At 53.0% G+C, this 15,431-nt stretch overlaps 3 protein-coding genes across 3 annotated transcripts in view; 2 read left to right on the top strand and 1 right to left on the bottom strand.

The window, feature by feature from the left end:
* Positions 1-643, top strand: part of VOLCADRAFT_104912 (uncharacterized protein) — a gene marked incomplete at its 5' end in the record, with an annotated part of 16,056 nt that extends 15,413 nt beyond the window's left edge. Inside the window, one exon of the mRNA XM_002950980.1 lies at positions 517-643. Within this exon, the coding sequence (XP_002951026.1) occupies positions 517-528 (12 nt within the window). The 3' untranslated portion in view covers positions 529-643. The remainder of the gene's footprint in view (positions 1-516) is intronic.
* Positions 644-1,337: 694 nt separating this feature from the next.
* Positions 1,338-7,082, top strand: VOLCADRAFT_104911 (uncharacterized protein; the record flags this gene model as incomplete). The annotated part of the gene is made up of 7 exons (XM_002950979.1): positions 1,338-1,747; positions 1,823-1,993; positions 2,235-2,479; positions 3,719-3,791; positions 5,613-6,181; positions 6,338-6,419; positions 6,554-7,082. The coding sequence occupies 7 exons, from the start codon at positions 1,338-1,340 to the stop codon at positions 6,567-6,569; spliced, it is 1,566 nt and encodes a 521-aa protein (XP_002951025.1). The 3' UTR covers positions 6,570-7,082.
* A 4,830-nt stretch (positions 7,083-11,912) lies between these two features.
* Positions 11,913-15,431, bottom strand: part of VOLCADRAFT_104910 (uncharacterized protein) — a gene marked incomplete at its 3' end in the record, with an annotated part of 6,109 nt that continues 2,590 nt past the window's right edge. The window contains exons 5-9 of the mRNA XM_002950881.1: positions 14,418-14,583; positions 14,006-14,183; positions 13,212-13,327; positions 12,844-12,924; positions 11,913-12,105 (exon numbers count right to left, since the gene is read on the bottom strand). Of these exons, the coding sequence (XP_002950927.1) occupies positions 11,913-12,105; positions 12,844-12,924; positions 13,212-13,327; positions 14,006-14,183; positions 14,418-14,583 (734 nt within the window). The remainder of the gene's footprint in view (positions 12,106-12,843; positions 12,925-13,211; positions 13,328-14,005; positions 14,184-14,417; positions 14,584-15,431) is intronic.

Here is a 15,431-nt window from a genome sequence, read left to right as displayed (position 1 = left end):
GAGGGGCAGGAACGGATGGAAGTAAGGTAGTGGACGAGCCAAGGAGGGGCGCCCCAAGTGGGGCCGGGGAAGGCAAGAAAAGCCTACCCGGCAACGGACAGGCAAGGGGCGAGTCCTGCAGTAAGGTAGGCAACCGTTAGAGAGGACCGGAGAGACGGATGCGCGGAGAGAGGGGCGCGCACCGGGTAGGCAGAAGACCCAGTCGGATGAGGAGGATTCGCATAGACGAGGCGTAACAACGGCGAAGGAGGTCGCCGCTTCTGTGGAGAAGCAGAGGCTGGGTGGAGGCGAAGGTGAATGGCAAAGTAGCGACGAGCGAAGTTACCTGTGGCACGAGTCGAACTAGAGGCAACGCGGCGGAGTCTTGGGAACGAGGTAGAAAATATGAATGGTAGGTAAGAGAGTCGGCCTGAGGCTGGAGGCTTACGTTTTCTGCTGTCGATGACTGCATTAGGTTATTTTCGTACTCTCTACTCGATTGCCGTGCGAGCGGCCCACCCGCCCTCCCACTAACAGCCAAATGGCTGATCGGAGTTGTCTTTGAAGGGTTTGGGTACCGCGGGAGTGTGGTCGCAGACGCAATGGCCTTCCCCACAATAAGTTAGTAGTGAGTACGGATCACGCGATGACGTTTAAGCAATGGGACCTCGGTGTACACATGTGCCCGTCAACGCGGATATCCGTGATATCATGCAAGTGGATGATCAGCGCGGTCTTGCAAAGGCAATTTTTGAGATGTTCCGCTCCCGGCATGAGCACCTAGCTACCTAACTTTCTCGGCGATAACAGGCAATTGTGTTGTCAGGGTCAAATTCACGCTTTTCTTTCTCATAAACACTCGATTTCTTCTCGCGTAAAACTTTCGTTTCCTGTTTGTTTGTTTGTTTGTTTCGTTTACTTTCTCTCTTTTTTTCTTTTTCCCTATCGACGGCGCTGTTAAAGCGGTTCATGAGCCTCCGGGTTCGTTTGGGCCGTACGAGCTCGCTGAAGCTTGTAACATCCATCCATCCATCCATCCACTGCCATACTTACGTCAATGGCATGGACAAATTAAGATTTTGGTATATATTAACATCATCGACCGTTTTTAATGACGCCTGTTTTTCATTCCCACCAATCGCTTGGCAGTACGGCACTTCGCAGGATAATAGTCTTACTGAACATAGCCATTTCAGCACAATAACAACCGATGTTGTAATTGTAATAATTTACTTAATCTGGCTCCCAAAATATTAGATTGCCGTGCTGAAACAGTTTAGGCTGCAACCGAACCCTACTCTGAGCCACACATACCTACTCGCCCCGACTATCTAATAATGCGTAGAGCTAATTTTATAATGGAATTTGACAGTGACTCTGAGTGCGAGATGGAGAAGTCCACTAAACCAGCCGAGAAAAGGCGAAGATTCGACCAGCCGCCAGCGCGTCGCCCAGCTGTGACGAGGCCGACCTCTGATAAGCGAGTGGCGCCTGCAGCCATTGCGCCTGTTGACGCAACTGAAGATTTTAACCCGAACGTCCCGAGCCATGTACGGAGTGCTTTGGGCGTTAATGCCACTCAAGCGCTTATGAAGTGTTTGATGGACAGTCGCATGGACTACGAGGACTTTAGAAAGTTCTATGGTGAACTGGCTGCAAAAAATGTGAACCTGACAATGTCGATACTCGAGCAGCTCCTGGGCAACGCCTGGGCATGGCCGGTCATCAAGGCAATTGCGCCCGGCACCACAAAGTATGACGCTGTCTCGTGTGCGGTCATAATAAGCTTGCATCCTAGGCTTTCATGATGTGAACATGATCCGTTTTGAAACTGCTACTTCAGGCATGGAAGCAAGAAGCAGGAGTCGCAGACGGCATCGACCACCAAAGCGGTGCCTAAGAAAACGAAAAGCGACCAAAACAACATGCCAAACTTTGTGCCTGGAAAATGGGCACCAGTTTGGGAGCCGTTGAGCAAGGAGGCGTCATTCTTGAACACCGGCTACAGCCTTGGGTGTGTGGGTCAGAGTAGATAGCTAGCACCACCTGACACTAGAGGGCTCAATAATCTTCATATGGGTTGTGGCAGGCATTCACATTACCCTTTTAGCTACCGGGTGTATGGTGTACAGATACCAGCAGACTATTAGCTGGGTGCTGTGAGCTAGCTGAATCATGGCGTGATATGCATGGGTTCCATGTACTGTGTGGCTTTGTGACTAGATGGCATGTCCACACATGCACCTTTCCCGCAGGATGGCAAGCGCGAGCCTCAAATATGGTCTCATCAAGGACATCCCCAAGATGAAGGAGACACCAGAGGATTTTACAGTCGACGCCCTAACGCTGATTACTTCCTGGTTTGCAAAGCTCCTTGGCTTAAAAATGGAGCGGGAGGAGGCACATGAGGAGCTGAAGGGCGAGAGTGATGAGGTGCAGAAAGCGGTGTGGGATGCCCTGTGGTTCCACATGGCCCATGCCATCAAGAACAACCAGCGGGGTGAGTCATCATGTCTATTGGTGATAATCCCAGGTTGTTTAGCATCCCGATATTTATGGTCTATAGATTACTCAAATACATACAACGGGTTCAAATCCGCCTGCCAGCTCCTCGGGTGTTTGAGGAGTGTTGAAATGGGAGGTGGCCCCCCATCATATGGACGATGTAGGACGTGATAATATCAACTTGCGAGCTGACCATGAACTAAGTTGATGCGCCGTTGATCCGCTAGATTTGGTTGGATGCTGGTGGTGAGTTGCCGAACCCAACGAATACATTTGGAAGTCGGATGGGGTGACGGATTAGGTTGCCCCTCTAGCAGGGGAGAGCAGGGACTGCCCCAGGAAAGGGGGCCGCTGGCGAAGTTAACCACCCTGTAACAACATACATACAACATTTCTGCTGTGCTGTTGTCTATGGCCAGGGTGTAACACCAGGCAAAGGGTACTCAGGGAGATGCCAATGGAGCTGAACCCTTCATACATTGCTCCCACCTCGAGTGAACGTCCTCAGGCGCCCCCGGGCATATCCCGTAGGCTTTTGGTTGTTTGAGATCCCGTTTGTTATAATGACATTTAGTCAGCCCCTGTCTGAGATGAAGGTCTTTGGTTTTACTCAGCTGGTAGACTTCTTGCCCACCCGGGCATCCACCTAATGGGGTAAAAGTATGCTACATCGTGACTGGTGTGCGACGTGTTTGCAACTGATCTCGATCTGAGGGTTTCCACCTCCTATCAATTCGCACCAATGCAACACCAGGCAAAGAGTACTCAGGGAGATGCCAAGGGAGCTGAACCCTCTTACATTCCTCCCCCCCTCGAGCGAACGTCCTCGGGCGCCCCCGGGCATATCCCGTAGGATTTATGTTGTTTAAGATCCCATAGGATTATGAATTTGAGTGTTATTGACATTTCGTCAGTCCCCGTCCGAGATGGAGGACTTTGTTTTTTACTCAGCTGGTAGACTTCTCGCCCGCCCGGGCATCCACCTTTGGGGTAAGAGTATGCTGCATCATGCCTGGTGTGCGATTTATTCGCAACCGGAATCGATCCGGGAAGTTCCCACCTCCTAGCAATTCGCACCAATGTAACACCAGGCAAAGAGTACTCAGTTGGGAGATGCCAGGGGAGCTGATCCCTCTTACACGCACTGAGCTTTCTAATTGTCCAAATGATTAGTGCCTATGTAATATACAGGATAACTTTACCTACTTTTGCCCCTTTCTATCCCACCACCCAGATATGAAGCTGAAGAGCAAGGGCATCCTGCCGTTTGTCCCAATTGTGGCACGGCCCAATTGTGGCACGGCGTGGTGCCTCCCAGGCGGAGTTCGACAAGGTCTACATGGATAATACCATGGCGCTGTTGGCAGTTATGGAGCAGCTGTATAGAAAAGAGAAGATGAGGTTTGCAGACCGCATATGTGCCCTTGGACGCATGAATACACACAGCAGCATGGGTGTTCTGGCTGGGGGTGGTGGTGGCTGCAGCCAGGGTGGGGGAAGCAACGGTGACGGGGGTGACAAGAGGGCCCACCTTGGCATCCAGGCTGGTGGGGCCTACAGGGCTGGTGGCGCCTACAGGGCTGGTGGCGCCTACAGGGCTGGTGGCGCCTACAAGGCTGGTGGCACCGACGGGGATGGTGGTGCCTACAAGGCTGGTGGTGCTTACAGGGCTGGTGGTGCTGACAGTAATGGTGGCGCCGACCGGGATGGTGGCATCTACAGTGATGATGGTGGCACTGACAGGGCTGGTGGTGTCTACAGGGCTGGTGGCACCTACAGGGCTGGTGGGTGTCTACAAGGCTGGTGCTGCCGACAGTGATGGTGGTGCCTACAAGGCTGGTGGTGCCTACAAGATGGTGGTGCCGACAGGCTGGTGGCACCAACAGAGTTGGTGGCACTGACAGAGATGGTGGCGCCTACAGGGCTGGTGGTGCCTACAGGGATGGTGGCACCTACAGGGATGGTGGTGCATTACAGGGCTGGTGGGGCCTACAGGGCTGGTGGGGCCTACAGGGCTGGTGGCGCCTACAAGGCTGGTGGCACCCACAGTGATGGTGGCGCCTACAGTGATGATGGCGCCAATGGGGATGGTGGTGCTGACAGTAATGGTGGCGCCGACGGGGATGGTGGTGCTGACAGTAATGGTGGCGCCGACGGGGATGGTGGTGCTGACAGTGATGGTGGCACCTACAGTGATGGTGGCGCCTACAGGGCTGGTGATGCCTACAGGGCTGGTAGTGCTGACGGGGATGGTGGTGTCTACAAGGCTGGTGGCACCTACAGGGCTGGTGGCACCTACAAGGCTGGTGCTGCCGACAGTGATGGTGGTGCCTACAAGGCTGGTGGTGCCTACAAGGCTGGTGGTGCCGACAGAGCTGGTGGCACCAACAGAGCTGGTGGCACCGACAGAGCTGGTGGCACCTACAGGGCTGGTGGCGCCTACAAGGCTGGTGGCACCTACAGGGATGGTAGCATCGACAGGGCTGGTGGGGCCTACAGGGCTGGTGGGGCCTACAGGGCTGGTGGCGCCTACAAGGCTGGTGGCACCCACAGTGATGGTGGCGCCTACAGTGATGATGGCGCCAATGGGGATGGTGGTGCTGACAGTAATGGTGGCGCCGACAGGGATGGTGGTGCCTACAGTAATGGTGGCGCCGACGGGGATGGTGGTGCTGACAGTGATGGTGGCACCTACAGTGATGGTGGCGCCTACAGGGCTGGTGATGCCTACAGGGCTGGTAGTGCTGATGGGGATGGTGGTGTCTACAAGGCTGGTGGCACCTACAGGGCTGGTGGCACCTACAAGGCTGGTGCTGCCGACAGTGATGGTGGTGCCTACAAGGCTGGTGGTGCCTACAAGGCTGGTGGTGCCTACAAGGCTGGTGGTGCCGACAGAGCTGGTGGCGCCTACAGTGCTGGTGGCGCCAACGGAGCTGGTGGCGCTGACAGAGCTGGTGGCGCCGACAGGGATGGTGGTGCCTACAGTAATGGTGGCGCCGACGGGGATGGTGGCGCCTACAGTGATGGTGGCACCTACAGGATGGTGGCGCCTACAAGGCTGGTGGTGCCTACAGGGCTGGTAGTGCTGATGGGGATGGTGGTGTCTACAAGGCTGGTGGCGCCTACAGGGCTGGTGGCACCTACAAGGCTGGTGCTGCCTACAATGATGGTGGTGCCTACAAGGCTGGTGGTGCTTACAAGGCTGGTGGCGCCTACAAGGCTGGTGGCACCCACAGTGATGGTGGCGCCTACAGGGCTGGTGGGGCCTACAAGGCTGGTGGCACTTACAGGGCTGGTGGTGTGTACAGGGCTGGTGGCACGTACAAGGCCGGTGGTGCCGCCAGGGATGGTGGCGCCTACAGTGATGGTGGCGCCAACAGGGCTGTTGGCACCAACAGGGATGGTGCTTACAGGGGTGGTGGCACTTCTGGTGGCCAGTGTGATATGGGCTGCTGGGATGATGGCATGTACAGGGGTGGTGTCAGGCAGGGTGGTGGTGATGTCCACACTCATGAGAAGGGCCAGATTGACAGCAGCAGGGTCCGTGGGGAGGGGCCCATGGAGGACCGTGGCACACACAGGGGTGGTAATACCAGTGATGGCCAGAATGGTGAGGCAGGTATCATGTGGAAGGAGGAGAACACAGGCAGGCGCAGGATTACTAAGGAAGAAATGGATGCTGGAGAAGTGATGCCAGGTAAGCAAAAATATGGGGTCGAACTGTTAGCAGGTTTATGCATAGCAGGGCAGGCTCTTCTATCTGTGTCAAATTAACTCATTGTGGCTCCTGTAGGGAGTGGCATATGGTCTGACATATCAAGCTTATGACAGGCATGTTCATTTCTGTACACAGGCCCCATCCAGCAAGCTGTGGTCATCATGCCGTTTCCCCACACCTTTGATGTGCAGACTCAGCGGAAGCTAAAAGCAGTAAGGTACGTGGCAAAATATATTGTTCTAAGCTCTACATCACTATACTTGAGTTCTTGCCGGTACCAGACCGTTATGACCAGGTGCTAGTTTAGGCTTCATCTCCTGTGTGCTTTCCCCTGACCTTTGCTACATACAGGCTAGCAAGGCGCTGATGGAGGAGCTCCACGGGCTTGGAGTGTTAGCAGCACAATAGAGGAGCAGTCACGAGTACCAGTTAGTGTTGGGATGGATATGGTGTGGGTTATCAGGAAGCATGTCTTAAGGTGGAAGTGTTGAGAGATGAACTTGGTCTGGACCTGTTTGGAGGCAATGGTGGTACGTAGCAGGACTGGGGCATTGCCCTATGTAACAGCAGGAGGATGTCAACCTGTCCAAATGATGGGATACTGCTCTTCACTAGCCCAAAGCTACAGCAGAGCTGGGTGATGTGGTGGATGCATCCACTCTTATGGCGGCCTGGCCAGCAGCTTGCTTGGGTGTGTGGTCACGGGCGAGCAGGAAGCCCAGAGGCTTGGGGGTGCAGAAATGGCTAGTCCAGCAGGCTGGGGGCCAGCAGGCGAGTGGGTGGTGGCTTTGTGGAGACCAGGAGAGTTGCCTCCCCACTTTCATATCAACGGCACCAAGAAACCGTTGTATTTATGGAACAAAGCTGTAAAGTTACTGAAACATCCATCGATTTATGAAAGCCATGTTGCAGTTAGCAATCGAATCATTTTGCATATTCATCACTTTTTCGTCTGGGTAGCTAATTCTATGTCTCCACCTTTCTCTAGGACCTCCAGTGTAAGGAAGAAATGGCCCCCTTCGGACTCCCTGATCAGGGAGTACTCTATGCCGATCTCAGATTGGTGCGAATTGCTAGGATGTGGGAACTCCCCGGATCGAGTCACTTACACACATACACATTTGCATCTTTCTTCACCCCCAAGCATTCTCCTGTAGTAGCTGGTACACAGTACGGCTCTACAAGTACGCGTGAAGCACGACCACCAGCATCTCCAGAGGCCTTTTCAGCGGCCAGCTACTAGATTTGGTATCGAGACATCTCCAGACAAAGAAAGTTATAATGGCTTTAGGGGATAACTTCTGCTAACTGGATGGGGATAACTTCCGGAAGTTATCCCCCCATAGATCCATCGTGGCGCATCAGTACTAACTTACTGAAATCAATAGCTAGAATCTTTTTGTAACACAGCAAAGGCGTAACCCAGGATTCTCAGATTGGCCTTGCGTCGTTACATTGCCCCCCGCTTAGCAATCGACGTCCTCGGTCATTATTACGAGTATTGGAACCATCCTACCTCACGCATTGTGCGCTAATTTGCCATTACTGCGATAACTGTTCTCGGATTGGCCTTGCGTGATTGCACTTTTGAACGTTTATAGATCACACCCTGGTTTAATAGAATGGATTGTCATAGTGTGCCGCACCGCGGTGAGCACCACCCGGCGGTAGCCCAAAAAGCTTCGCAAAAAGGAGTCGCTACCAGTAGATTGACTAAGCGAGAGATGAGCGGCATATATAAAAGCGAGAGATTTGTGTGCGCGAGCGGGAAGCAGAATCAGAGTTTTGCTCTAAGGCCACAGGCCCAGGTGCGCTAGCGAGCCTTATGTAGGCAGAGTTTTGCTGCAAGACCACTAGGCCCAATATCGAGTTTTAACCTCGCCGTAGATCTGAAGACGTACGGGAAATCTCGTAGCCTAGATCTGAGAAAGGAAACTGGATAGCTGGGAAACGATTCGTGACCGTATTCGGTGACAGAGTCAGAATAAAAGCCGGTTGTTATTAACAGAATGAAAAGGGGGAACTTGTCCACGCCAAGTAAGGGTGATACTCATATAGACTACCTCGGCCGGCGCGTCCTGCTCCCATGCGCGAAGTGGTATGGTTAGACTGCCTAGAAAGCAATGGTCAGGCCGCGCCTTATATATGGCAACCGCGCCCGCCATTCGTACAACTTTTGTACTACCAACGTAAGATGCAGTTACCCATTAAGCACAGCAGCTACTCCATTACGCAATTTTAGCTACCGGATTACGCAGCTCCGGGCCAGGTTCATTGCGGTGAACGAAGCTAGTATGGAATTGCGAAAAGCTAAACTGTAAGACATGGTATGATAATCTTACGGTAATGAGATTGAATTTTCCGCGTGACAGTCTTCATGCAGAGGAAAACGCTTTGTAAATGTACGACCGTCCTTAGCACATTTCTTGCCTTATGCCGCAAGTATACCGATGTTAGAAATGGACCAGTATGCGACCAATCATGTGATTGTTGACTTTTGGGGCCGCATTCAGGGTTTCGCAGCTTTGGGAATTCCACGGAAAGGTTGGGATTCTGTTGGCGCACATCACCCCTTCTTGAGAATTATATCTGGCAAATTGCTGTGCTCACGGGAGCGGTTACCGATGAGCGGTTAATTATCTGAGCTCGGGAAATAGCAACGCAGCAGCAGTGGCAGCGACGGCAGTGGGGTTGGGAGGTGCAGTAGCCTAAACGGCAGGCGTGACGGCGGCGGGAAATAGCAACACAGCAGCAGCGGCAGCGACGGCGTTGGGGCTGGGAGGTGCAGTAGCCTAAACGGCAGGCGCGGCGGCGGGGGGAAATAGCAACAGCAGCAGGCGCGGCGGCGGCAGGATTTAGCAACGGAGTAGCAGCGGCCGCGACGAAGGTGGGGCTAGGAGGTGCAGTAGCCTAAATGGCAGGCGCGGCGGTGGCAGGAAATAGCAATGCAGCAGCAGCAGCAGCAGCAGCGACGGCGTTGAGGCTGGGAGGTGCAGTAGCCTAAATGGCAGGCACGGCGGCGGCGGGAATTAGCAACACAGCAGCAGTGGCAGCGACGGCAGTGGGGTTGGGAGGTGCAGTAGCCTAAACGGCAGGCGTGGCGGCGTCGGGAATTAGCAACGCAGCAGCAGTGGCAGCGACGGCAGTGGGGTTGGGAGGTGCAGTAGCCTAAATGGCAGGCGTGGCGGCGGCGGGAATTAGCAACGCAGCAGAAGTGGCAGTGACGGCGGTGGGGTCGGAAGGTGCAGTAGCCTAAACGGCAGGCGTGGTGGGGGGGGAAATAGCAAGAGCAGCAGGCGCGGCGGCTGGGGGAATTAGCAACGGAGTAGCAGCGGCCGCGACGGCGTTGGGGCTGGGAGGTGCAGTAGCCTAAATGGCAGGCGCGGTGGCGGCGGGAATTAGCAACGGAGTAGCAACAGCAGCGACGGCGGTGGGGCTGGGAGATGCATTAATCTGAACAGGAGGCGCGGCGGCGGCGGGAGATAGCAACGGAGTAGCAGCTTCAGCGATGAAGGTGGGGCTGGGAGGGCTATTAGTCTCAACAGCAGGCACGGCGGCGGGGGGAATTAGCAACGGAGTAGCAGCGGCAGCGACGAAGGTGGGGCTGGGAGGTACCAGATGGTGCAATTTGCACAGCAATCACATAGTGCTAAACGCAGTGACGTTTCTTATTGGTGTTGCAAATTGTCCACGTTCACATGACTTTTGGGCAGCAAGAGGGGAAAAGCCGTACAATTCCGGACCCTGGTCCGGAAGTGTACAGCATGGTATAAAGTTCACATGGCTGCAAATTCAATATTGGGAAGTTGTTTCGTGGCTACCGAACTTTGTTGATTGCATCATTTAAATCCTTGCCAGAACCTGCCATAGAATAGGATGCTCTTTTGTCATGGCGGGACCAAATGCTTGGTTGTGTAGAAGCATTAGAAGCTCAACGATTGATACAAACGTGAATGCTCTGCTATTCCTACACATTGTGATCATTCTTACTGGTTACATTAGCCAGTTTGCCATGTCATTGAATGCGCTGGAGGTGGCATCCAAACCACGAAAGATCATTTACAGACCGGATGTAGCTCCGGACTCCTCCCAGCCTTTTCACTGCACCAACTGTGCCAACTGGTTTGGTAGTCGGTCACATGCATATCGGCACCAGTGCAAAGACAGGGGGTGGAGTATGGCCGCCGCCGCGCCTGCGGTTGAGACTAATGCACCTCCCACATGTTTTAGCTAGTTACATCAACAATGCTGTGCCTGTGGGACGGTGCGAGCTGGTGACTTAACTTGTCATGCTTGAACACAGCAGGAGAGAATCTTTGCTAATTAAACCTTAAATACATGCCTTAAGTATGTATAACATATGGCTTTCAAATTAACAACAGGGTGTAAGGGAGCTGACCGAGTAAGGCTTGGCAACAGGCCAAAAGGAAGTTGCCCTGCTAGCTGGCATATACTGATCTTTTGCGTTGGATAAGTGCAGCTAAGCCTAAGGGCTTTGTTTACGGCCGCGCCTGAATGCATATCAAGTCACTGCAAGTGGCTGAAACGAAGGTAATTCAAGTGCACTCCAGAATCCCGGCAGGGATGCTGTATAGTACATTGTGCACATTGTTATGGAGGTAATATACTATGCAGCATTTCAGAGGGGATTCGGGAGTCCATATGGCATATAATTGTCACTTTTTAGAAAGGAACAAAACATGAACACATAGCCAGCATATGACCATTGGGAACATGACTGAATTTACATATCTGAGTGGCAATTCATGATCCGACATGCTGCGCAAGGAGCATCAGGGATGCGACCGTATTCGTTTTGGCCGTCTGGCGTAATAATGGTACCTCAAATTAATACGCCAGGCGTATGGCGTATCAATACGCCGGGGTTCACGCCATGCCGTATTACAATACTCGTGGCGTATTCCTTTTGCGCTATTCCGTCATGGAATTCATGTTTTTCGCTTTTACAATGAAAGGCGTATTGCTTTAGTGTTTGGAAAACGATCTCTCACAAGATAAAACATGAATTTGGGCAACAGCCAGACCTGGACAGCCATCGAGCCATGTGCGCACACATTCGGAGCATGACAACTGTCATGACCATGACTCTGCCTCATGACCGGTAACATGACCGGTCATGAGGCCTCATGAGTGGTCATGAGGCAACATGACCAGATCTATGACAGGAAACCCCCCGCATGATCACATCCATGACCAAGTCGTTCCCCGAGTGGAGGTGATGGTCTCTATTGGTATATTAGTCTCTACTGCAGTGCACGGCCAGCTGGCCCGATGGCTCTACTCTTCAGGAGTCTGGAGCCCACTGTAACAACCACACACACACAATCATGTCCAACAGAGTCCAACTTAGTAATCCTCGACCAACGGAAGGCTGCTACAGATCCACACCACGGCATGATCTATAGATAACCCAAAACACTTACATAGATAGACGTACCACGCAATACTTGAAAAAATGAAACGGTGGAAGCCCGTCGTCACTACCAGGGGTGGGGAATCGACACGTACCTAGACTTGTGATATTGGACATGTGATGTAGCTTTACTCGATGAGATTCTAAATATTAGCTTATCATGTGCAAAATGCACTGCTGATGCTGATGCAGATATGTCCCGCATTACGCTATGCTGTAGGCAGATACACGCACGGATATTCAGGTCCAGCTTGATTGCACGCTCTCCGTCTCCAATCACATGGCATCCATGTACGTGCATAGGGTATCCTCGCTGTAGCTTTGCTTGATACCTCCAGCACACACGAACACCACGTCGCCTGTACCAGGCTTGCCCTTGGGTCTTGGACCTACCACCGGGAATGCGCCATGACGTGCAAGAGACATACCCGGCAGACCCCTGTCCCACGTGTTGGTGCGGGGGTTGTACCTGAAACGGAACACAGGTGCAACGGCGTGCATGCGGTACATAGTCTTAGGCCATTTGCCGCGGTGAACCTGACTTACTATCATTACCGAGCACAAGATGGAACTATTACATAATAAACAATCCGTTTGTTTCGCGGTAACACGAGACAGCGGTGCATTACGGAAGAAATTTGGCCCCAGCTAATACGTGAACGAAAGGAGGTGGACAGGTGAGAGTGAATGCATGTATGTGGACGCGGTATATGATGTGTGGAACAGGGGGGGCATATCTTCACCCGTGGCAGCTACCCTGCGAAACCCTGCCTTCCCCGGTGTTTCGGGGCACCCTCATCTAGTCATTCTAGTTAACTTCTAAGTGGGTCGCTCAGGTCCCGCACCCACCACCGTCACCCAACGGAATCTTCCGGACCGGCGACAGCTCAACTCCATTCCTGGTCAGCTCGCAATATCACTTTATCCAAGGTTACCACCGTCTATCGACATTATCCTCCACAATCGGAAGGATTTTCGACCTTATCAGGTCTCGAATCCGGGATCTCCCAGGGGCAATGGTGCACGCCTTGCGGTACCATGTCGTGCGGTAAATATCCATGTCTTAAAATATAGACATACTACAGTGTAATACCGCAGTAGTCACTTGACTAACCCATCACCAGTTCACAGATGTAGTAGCTGTATAGTGTACGACACACATATCGTCAATTTATACGCGCTAAGTTAGCATCTATAGTTCACAGACCTGTCAATGCGATTGAAGACCCCCAGAGGACCAAGAGTGAGCTTGTTGTTGGGGCACGTGCCCATCCACGTGGCACCACACCTTCATTTGGGCAGCAGGCAGCAGCAGGCAGCAGCAGCAATCAAGGAATATGTTCGTGTTTAAAAGTGATCCACACTAATCACCCTATGTAGGTATCTGGACGGACTACGAGCGAGGTGGCACAGTGCGTACTAGTATGTATGGCCCGAGGGGGCCGGCGGCGGCAGGCGTGGTTCCGCAGCAGCAGTCGGCGGCCACACACATGCATGCACGATTGATGTATGGGAAGGGTCACTCCTAGCTAGATGAACATCGCTGCTGGAAATGAAAACGACCGTTACACTTACCTGACCTCACCACCTATGAGGTAGAAGTATCCCTCGTAATAAGCGGCGCCACCCATGCCGCCACGGCCAACTGGTGTAGCGGCAGGACCACCAACATCTGTGTTGGATTTCCAGGTCTGTAACGGGCACCAAGCAACCTATCATTAGTTACGATAGGTACGATAGACGTATAAATGAAAAGATGATTATCTAGCGCATGTATGTATGTTGTTACAGGGTGGTATAGCTTCACCAGCTACCCCCTTTCCCGACTGCTCTCCCCTGCGAGAGGGGCACCCTAATCCGTTCACCCCATCCGACTTCCAAATGTATTCGTTGGGTTCAGCAACTCACCACCAGCATCCAACCAAATCTAGCGGATCAACGACGCCTAAACTTAGTTCCTGGTCACCTCGCAAGTATGTATGATGCATGCGGGTACCGCGGCCATCTTTTTTTAAGCTCTGTTGCTAATATTGCAGGGTGCAGTACTGTACCCTAGTACTGTACACTAGTGTTCAACCTGGCTTAACAGCAGCAGTGGATTATCTCGCTCGCCCGGTGCAGCAGCATATACAGTGCGAGTTAGTTGATTGTATGTTACATATAACACACAACCATAAGCCCTAACTCCCCAAAACCCTCTGCACACACCAAGGCTACTTTATTGATGCTACAAGGGCTTTTAGTCTTTGTAACGACGCTAATGCCAATCTGAGCATCCCGGGTTACGCCTTTGCTGTGTTACAGTCTTTCATTCTTTTCAGGACAATCAGGAAGGGATCCGTAAATCTCCCGTACCCACATGTACTCACGTTCTTTTTAGGGTCGTAGATCTGCGTGTAGTTCACGGGATTTCTAGCCGTGCCAGCTATGCTCTCGCGCCCGGCGAACACGTAAAACAGCTTGCCGTCCGTGGCAGCGGAGGCGTGGTGTACGGCGTGAGGCATGTAGGCCATGGGCAACCACGTGTTGGACGGCACGTGGAATTTCCTGTATTCAGTGTGCAGGCACATGCATCATACATACATACTCAGACAATAATATACCCGACCACGATCTTTAGGTAAGCAACATTTTTTACAGACGTCTAGCTAGGTTGGGCATTCATGTATCATGGATGGGTGAGGCCAGCTCGCTCTGAAATTGGGAAGCAATAAGCTGGGGATACTCGCTAAGTGCCCTTTAGAACAGGTCGAGCTCTTCTCTCACTTCACATACACTTACGCGCACTTATTGATCGGTTTGCCGGATCGACTGTTGCCCCCATCGACGCCTCCGCAGTAGTAGATGGTGTCTCCGACAGCCACGGCAACAGCAGCAGAAGTCTTGAATGGCGGTTTCGGCCCGACGGCCCATTTATCTTGTACAGGATTGTAGATTTGCATGTTCTCTACAGGGCGGGGCAGAAATAGGATGCGATCAGACGTGCTCAGCGGATTCATAGCTAGATACATTCTATGCGCCCCTCGGAACGCGCTGATGACAAAGCCGGTCACAAAACCACATACGTGCAGTGGTGGCTAATTAACACGCACATACATACATACATACATACATACATACATACATACATACATACATACATACATACATACATACATACATACATACATACATACATACATACATACATACATACATACATACATACATACAGCTCCCCACGCATGCACCACTTCTGGGAGTGCCCCGTCGCACAAGCTGTCCGGGAGCAGATTGATCGACACATACAGCCCTCCCAGGAGGCAGCGACAGGCGGCATCACCCGGAAGCAGCTGTGGCTGGTCCAAGCCCCGACCGGCTGCGAGCAGGCCCCCTGGGATGTGATCGCCCTGGCAGCCCTGTCTGCCATGGAGGTAGGCAGGTGTTGTCTGCGAGCAGCCGGAAGGCGACTGGAAAGGGCGGCTAACCCCGCGACAGAACAGCCAGAGCAAGCGCAACAGATCCAGGCGCAAGGGCCCCAACAGCGGCGGATAACGGACTTCTTTCACCTGGCCAACGGAGTGAGACCGCACGAGGGGCCGCCGCTGAACGCGCCGGTACTCGAGGATCAAACGCAGGGGCCCATCGCGGGACCGGGGACGGCAACAGCAGCAGCAACAGCAGCAGCAACAGCAGCAGCAGCAGCAGCAGCAACAGCAGCAGCAACCCCCCTGGAATACGCCCGCGCTCGGGCAGTAGTGGACTTCTGGGCGCGCTTGCGCTCTTTCACCGCGCTTAATGTCCCAAGGCGGGGCT

This window comes from Volvox carteri (assembly GCF_000143455.1).
Source record: "Volvox carteri f. nagariensis unplaced genomic scaffold VOLCAscaffold_21, whole genome shotgun sequence".
NCBI lineage: Eukaryota > Viridiplantae > Chlorophyta > Chlorophyceae > Chlamydomonadales > Volvocaceae > Volvox > Volvox carteri.
Note: the sequence above shows the minus strand (reverse complement) of the source record. Positions and strands in the feature narration are given on the sequence as shown.